This window comes from Limulus polyphemus, unplaced genomic scaffold (genome assembly GCF_000517525.1).
Source record: "Limulus polyphemus unplaced genomic scaffold, Limulus_polyphemus-2.1.2 Scaffold389, whole genome shotgun sequence".
Taxonomy (NCBI): domain Eukaryota; kingdom Metazoa; phylum Arthropoda; class Merostomata; order Xiphosura; family Limulidae; genus Limulus; species Limulus polyphemus.
The window spans coordinates 137692-145561 of record NW_013665999.1 but is presented as its reverse complement, the minus strand read 5'-3'; the positions used below and the strand labels follow the sequence as shown (position 1 = coordinate 145561).

Below are 7870 nucleotides of genomic sequence, written 5' to 3'. Positions count from 1 at the left end.
GTAGCTTTGGGTGAAATTCAAAACAAACAATACTATAACAACGTATAAAAATGCGAACTAAATACATTGTTCAACTGAATACAAAATATTTATTTGATATAACAATTACCACTATAAATTTTATCTGCGTTAATCTCAAAATGTCCTTCCATGCGAGTCGTCTTTTTGTTTTTGGAATAATTCACTTTCCTTAGCTATTAAAACAGTAACTGTTTTTCCAATGATACCTTGTTTGAATTATCCTGGCAATTTTATGCTGACATTTTTTGTTATGTGAAATATTTGAAACTGTGAGTTATTTTAGCTTAAAAAATTGAGGAGATTAAAATTGCTAAACGTAGGCTGTTTAAAACTGTTCCTGGTAGTTTTAATAATTAGAAAATATATTGATTATATTACTAATTGGTCTCGTGGTTATTTTATTGAGACATTTCAATGATACATTAATGGAAATTAATCTATAATTACTGAAATATAACAATATTAGCTGAAACTGTTAGACGAGTTATGAAAACCGTAGAACATTTAGGTAAAAACCCAGAAAAAATAATCCCCCGAATTTCGCTCGGAGAAATATGTATGTTTCAAAGACAAGTGGCATAGTTCTTGGGTTTTAGCATATATGGTTTATATTTTCACATTGAAATTTATTACACATGACCAAAACTATACATTTTCACATTGCATTCTTATATTTCAAGATTTATTGGTGTTTTAGAATAATTTTGCAGACAAAATGATGTAGCAAACCCTCTCCTTGACGTGCATCTTTCGTAAAAATTGTGCGTTGTCATGGTTGATTAAATTTAATATATCTTATTTTAATATTTTGTAATTTTTCCGATAAACACAATTATCTTTGTTATTTTGGCATCACACGCATCAACTTTGGTCCATAACATTTAGTGGCTAAACTTTACATTAAATTAGCCATCTTTTGTTTGTGTTAAATATTGATGTTACTGTTATAACAATGTTAATTCCTTAACGATCATCTCACTCCCTTTGAGTATGCAGTCCTGTTAACAATCATAGCCAATTGTATAGTTCTGGCACTAGAGGAGCACCTTCCGAAAGGAGATAGAACGCCCTTAGCCCAGAAATTAGTAAGTATTTTTTGTTTATATTCACTTAGTAATATAAATACTCATTCTTACAATGAGTGCATTCTGATTTTTCTTAGTGTAAGTGAAAGCTCCTATAACGAAATAAGTTTGGAGAAAAAATAAATAAATAAAAAAAATTATCTTAAGTTGAAGGTATGTCTGCGGACTTACAATGCTAGAAACCGGGTTTCGATACCCGTGGTGGGCAGATCATTAATGGCCCTTTGTGTAGCTTTGTGCTTAACTACAAACAAGTTGAAGGTTCAATTATCGACCTATTTTCGTAAGTGTTTTGATAATGTCTGTGTTTAATGATATCGAATAGTTAATTGAATGGGGGGATTTTTTACAGTATTATAAGAAGGATTGCTTTATTATTTCATTCTAAAATGTTTTGCAGTATCACATTTTGAGATCGCATATATTTATCAAAATTTACTACTAAGTTGTTACTTGAGCCCAAAGCAACAACTGTGTTTGTGAACTGAGACTTTTGTAAAACAAATATTCGCTCAATAATTCAGAGCTTAATTTCGTTAGGCTATAATCAGACTGAAGAAAAAAAACGCTGTTCAATGGGCGTTTTACTCTTCACTGTGAGAGTATTTAACCAAAACGTACATGAATAATAAACTTATTATATTTTGTTTTGCTAGTAATTTTGTTTGTATCAAAACTTGAAGCTAATCAGCAGTATTTAGCTTTACAAACTGATATGACAGAAACGTACTTTTAGGCAAAACATTTATAATTAAGTCAACAGTTGACCACATAACTCAAATAAATCACAACGTATATATCTATGTAAACATATATTTAAGAAAAGCTAAGGGTGTAATGTATATATAAACAACGTCATAATTTCAAAAAAATAAAAATAAATATTATAATGTAAAATTTCACTTTACGTACATCATGTAATATGATCCATAAACGATAAATAAATGCCGTTTTCTTGTTTTTTCAACTATTCTTGCACTGTTGCAAGTTGACAATTTTCGTAATAAGCAATTAGCAACTAAAACATTGGACCGAGCATGGCCTAATGGTAATCGTATCTTAATGTGTATTTCAGGGTCTAATGGCCGTGGGTGCGTTATAAGAATGACAATGAAATCCCACTGTTCATTTAAAGTAGACTTAGAGTTGGTGGTGGGTGTTGTTACGAAGCTGTCTTACTTCTAGTCTGTCTATCAGTGGAAAATAGAGAGATTTAACACAAATAACTCTTTGTGTAGGTTTACGTGGTTTTCCGAAACAAAGTAGAATATTGTTAGCAGAGATATTTTCTTTTTACTTTGACGTTCTATTTTTTTACCTTAGAGCATATAACAATGCAATATTTTATTATAAAATTGTTTTTCACACACGAGTGTTTAAATAATGTACATATTAATATTTCTTAAATAATTATCGCTTAAAAAGATTAAGTCGCACAATAAACTAAATAAATACTTCCATTATGAGCAAAACTAAATTACTTTTCTTGTACGTTTTAAACCAGTGTACAAATTCCTGATAATATGAGTTGATTTAATCCAAGTTGTGAAACATCACCGTTTCCAGCTCATATAACACACACGTGTTATGAAACTAAACTTATAGATCGTTAGGAGAAACAAAGCAAGCACTAACAAGATTGTTCTTGAAACAAAATTTATACATTAACTACATGGCTGGTTAGATTTAAACACTAGCAATCATATACATATTGATTCCTCGTTATAGGCGAACCCAAAAAACTGCAGGGAAACATTTATGAAACGATTATTAGTTTGAGGAGTTGGATATCATTTTTAACCCTCCCCCCCCCCACACATACATACGTACATATAAAGAAAAATAGAGAAGTTCAGGTATCTTGTACTCTTCATTTTTTGTGTATATTCTAACTATCTGATTCTTTTTTTTTCCAACAGGAGAAAACAGAACCCTATTTCCTTGGTATTTTCTGTGTAGAAGCCTTACTGAAAATTGTAGCATTGGGGTTTATAGTACACAAAGGTTCATATCTTCGTAACATTTGGAATATCATGGATTTTGTAGTAGTCGTCACGGGGTAAGTATTTCACGCTTACTGGTACTCTGATGTTTATCTCTAAACTGGTAAATGGAAAACACGAAATGTTAGTGCTAAAGATTTCACTGGAATAACTCATTTATGTGAGACTTTTTTCATGTGAGAATGTGCAAGAATATATTCATTGCTAAAGATAAAAGTGGACGTATAGAAAAAGACTTGTTTTTGTGTACTACAGTTTGTAGTTCTAAATGGGTCAGATAATGAAGCTCAAAGAAATAGCTAAAAATCAAAGTAAGGTTAACATAACTATGTGAACTACATTATACTTTTCTCTTAAGACGATTTTAATCAATTATCTGTATTTTTAAATTAGATTTTTACCACGTTGTCCGTGTTTGTAGTTATTGATATGATGTTATGTTTTTGCTTTTGTAGACAATTTATAAAATTTTGTATTTTGTTTAATGTTTGCATTATATTTTTCCATAGTATATACGAATTATAGTCCCGTTAGAATTTATGGTAGTTAGAAACAGAGGACAGTGTAATTTAAAAATATTAAGCTCATATAAATATAGTGAATATGACTTCCTATAGTCGAAACCATCACCTTCAGGTAAAAAGAAATAGCAAATAAATTACAACTAGTTTTAGTGCAAAATCAATTTTGTACTACTTATTTACATTCGATGGCAAAATTTCGTGTTTTTTTTTCATTAAACTTCACAAAACTGGTTTGTTTTGGCTGTTACATTTTGCTGTAAAGTTTCACACGAATTAATTCTAGCTGTGCTCATCTTTAAGCATTATGAAAATACTAAAAATTCCATATCTCTCTGGAAACTAGATAAAAACGTTTTTGTAGTTTAATATAATATAATATAATAATATATTCAAGAGTAGTTGTTTCTGGTTAATCTCGACCTTGATGACCAGTGAAGTGAAAGGTGAGGACTGCAGCACTTGAGGCAAAAACAGCTAAGCTACTCAACTAGTAGAGTTGTGGGTTCGAGTCCCACCCACTTTCAGGTTTAACTTTTTCAGTATAACTTTTAGCTTCATAGAATAGAGTTCAACAATTAAAACTCTTGTACTTAAGCCATTTAAGGCCAGTTTTCCAATGAAGATAGCCATAATGGATTTTGATAATTTAAGAATCATTCCTAAATTCGCCCATAACACCCAAAGAAGTATAAGCTGAGAAGTCAGACGATAGCTAGGTTAACTAGCACATTAGCTTAGTTAGTAATGTCGTAGATTCGTGCTCAGGCCAATCACTGTTTTCATGGCTTAAGGAAAATATTTCCTTTTTCAAAATACTGGGTCTGTAGTTTTGAAATACAAAAATAATTTTGCAGTATGTTATAGTCAGCCATATATATTCTGTTAACTGAAAGTTTAAAACAAATCAGTATTTCATTCACTGTAATTCAAAATCAAATCATTTTAAATGTTGTTATAGCCATTTATTTTCTAAATAAAATGAGTTTTCATCGAACGAGAAACTGTTAATTTCTCCTGAAAAGGATCCTACCCATTCTTCTCTATTTCCTTAACTTCTAGATGGTTGAGTTTCCAGAAATCCCAGTAGTCCGTAAGGCTTAGAAATAGTTGTAGAAACCATCGTAGTTTTCCTGTAGGGCTAGACCCTGTTTTTGTTTTCCCTTTTTACAGGTTCATTACCTCCTATGCATCTGATAACTTAGAAGTAGATTTGAGAACACTTAGAGCTATAAGAGTGCTTCGGCCTCTGAAGCTCGTTTCTGGGATTCCAAGTAAGTAGGGGCTCTTGTCTCAGATTATAACCTCACACCAAGTAAAATATCGACTTCACGCTTCGTTTTTCTTTATGTACTTTCCATCAAAATATATATCAAGAACGAATTCTCGTATCGAATGAACCACAAAAAAACTGACAAAACGACACGTAGATTCTAATACTAATAACTAATGTATAGGAACCCAAATTTCAGTATAATAAATCACATATCAACAGCCTTTACATCTACCCTACGCCATATTGTTTTTATAAAGGTACTAAGAATTAAGAGGCTTTGCGGATAATATTGTATAAATAGGGTAGTATTATCAAGTTATATTGTAACATTTATTATAATACTTTTCAATGTAATGATTGTAATTTTTAGCTACATAGTGTTAGAGAATGTGAAACACGTTGCTCAGTTTGTTATTTTAAGTGCAAATAAAACAGCTTAGCTGTCTGTCATTAATAGTAAGTTGAAGATGATGTAACTAATAACCGTTAAACCAAGTCAACTCATTAACCAGTGTTAAAACGTTCAAATTGATGAAGATGAAATATTTTTGTTGAAATAAAAGACGAGATACATCACAGTATTACACTTAATGACATTTACCGTAGGCTTGTCATATTATTTAATTACAAATAGAAAAAAAAATACAAATAAAAAGACTAAAAACAATTTAGTTTTAAATTATAAAGTAATCAGTCTATTGTACTTACAGTGTTTTTTTCCTAATTGATATTTACTGTGAATCAATATAATGTTCATTTGTCTTACAATTACTGTTTCTTAAATCGATCGGTCTGTTCTCTCTCTCTCTCAAAGTTTACTGACTTAAAGTTAATTTCTGTATCCAGCAAAAGAAGCAGTAAATTGCAGTGTATAGATATTAGGGGAATGCTTTTATACATTACACCAGAAGCAGTAAATTGCAGTGTATAGATATTAGGGGAATGCTTATATACATTACACCAGAAGCAGTAAATTGCAGTGTATAGATATTAGGGGAATGCTTATATACATTACACCAGAAGCAGTAAATTGCAGTGTATAGATATTAGGGGAATGCTTTTATACATTACACCAGAAGCAGTAAATTGCAGTGTATAATATTAGGGGAATGCTTTTATACATTACACCAGAAGCAGTAAATTGCAGTGTATAGATATTAGGGGAATGCTTATATACATTACACCAGAAGCAGTAAATTGCAGTGTATAGATATTAGGGGAATGCTTTTATACATTACACCAGAAGCAGTAAATTGCAGTGTATAGATATTACACTTGTAATATTATTGGAAAATCAGAAGTTCTCGAGTTCTTTGTCTCCCGGTTAATGTCGAGTTTGTTCTTTACTTCTTATAATCAGGCTGTAGTAAAAACACAAACATGCAATATTGAAATCACAATATACATTATCATGTCAGCCCATTATCTGCTCACCTTGGAACCACAGAAGATATCACCATCTCTGCACACCTCTTGAATTGTGCTAGAACCACAAGATGTGTCACTGATACTGCACCCTCTAGAGAGTGTCCTTGCGAGCAGTTTACGTTACTATTTCATTAAATTGTATAAAGGATTACAAGAACAACAACAAACTGCGAATTTCTGGAAATGATAACAGTGAAGAAATTTGTTTTAGAATTACCTCTAAGCTGATTATATCAATAGCCATGTTGTTCTGTTGGGATTGGCATATTTCGGACACCTTTCTACGCAAGATTGTTTAAAGAATACTCACTCAATAGCCATGTTGTTCTGTTGGGATTGGCATATTTCGGACACCTTTCTACACAAGATTGTTTAAAGAATACTCACTCTCATAGAATATCTTTGTTATTCTCTGTTTTCACTGGAATAGAATATCTATGTTGTTTTCTGTTTTAGGTCTTCAAGTAGTATTAAAATCTATTATCAAGGCTATGGCGCCTCTCCTTCAAATTGGCCTTTTGGTGCTTTTTGCCATTGTCATTTTTGCAATTATTGGCCTTGAGTTTTACAATGGTATTCTTCATAAGACATGCTACAGCTTAGAAGATTCAAGTAAGTCAAATTTTTTCTCTAGATATTTGTTTTTAATGAAATTTATATCTTATAATTATTTTTCCACAGCTAACTCGTTTATTATTGTTACTTTAGTTAATCCCCCCAAAAAAATTAAATTGTTACTAGCCGAAACAACATAACTTTTAAATTAAAATTGTCATTCCAAATGTACTTACGAAACAATGTTTTAGTAAATGTTACCTCACTTTAGATGTACCCAAACTGAAGTCTGGGCAACAGTAAGCTGAATCTGATGACTTTCCTAGAGTAAATTCTTTATCTTTGAGCAAGCTATGAAACTTTGGATAGCACAAGTTTTTATGTTCCTTCATACAAGTGATATTGATTATTTATATTTAATTGTTGTTAGCGTGCCAGACTATGGATCAAAGGTTCCGTAATTCATGTCCCGTTACCTACCCCCCAAAAAAATTGCGTTCAGCACTTTGGGGCCGTGAGTACATTATAAGGGTGACGATCACACCCCAAATACTCGATTTAAGCAGCCAACCAGCTCGCTAGGGACGGCTAGCGTAGATATAGCCTTCGAGTAGCTTTGCGTGACATTCAACAAACCAAACAACTTCGATTATACCTCTTTCTAAACAAATTTTAAATAGAGCTACCAATATGTAAAATGTATTCTACACTAAACGCGATCAATAATAATTACAGATATAAAGCTAAGTGTTCTTCTTTGGCTCGGCATGGGCAGGATTATCTAAGTAATACTATATACCTAAATATAATTTTTGTTCGGGTAATTTCTTAATGTATTTTCGCATTTCTCAAATAAAAATTATAACTTACTTGCAGCAGTGCATTATGACTTTAGATAAAACTTCATTATTGCACTAAAGTACAAGTGGCAAAAATGAAAACGATAAAGTCACATTTTAGAGCAAGATCTCGAATATCTAG

General features: G+C 31.4%; 1 protein-coding gene across 9 annotated transcripts in view; it reads left to right on the top strand.

The window, feature by feature from the left end:
• The window catches only part of LOC106457898 (voltage-dependent calcium channel type A subunit alpha-1-like), a 200037-nt gene that overhangs the window by 89088 nt on the left and 103079 nt on the right, over positions 1 to 7870 (top strand). For all 9 annotated transcript variants that reach the window (XM_022383971.1, XM_022383974.1, XM_022383975.1 and 6 more), the window contains exons 3-6: positions 1001 to 1106; positions 3026 to 3165; positions 4804 to 4904; positions 6791 to 6946. In XM_022383971.1, coding sequence (XP_022239679.1) covers positions 1001 to 1106; positions 3026 to 3165; positions 4804 to 4904; positions 6791 to 6946 — 503 coding nt within the window. The remainder of the gene's footprint in view (positions 1 to 1000; positions 1107 to 3025; positions 3166 to 4803; positions 4905 to 6790; positions 6947 to 7870) is intronic.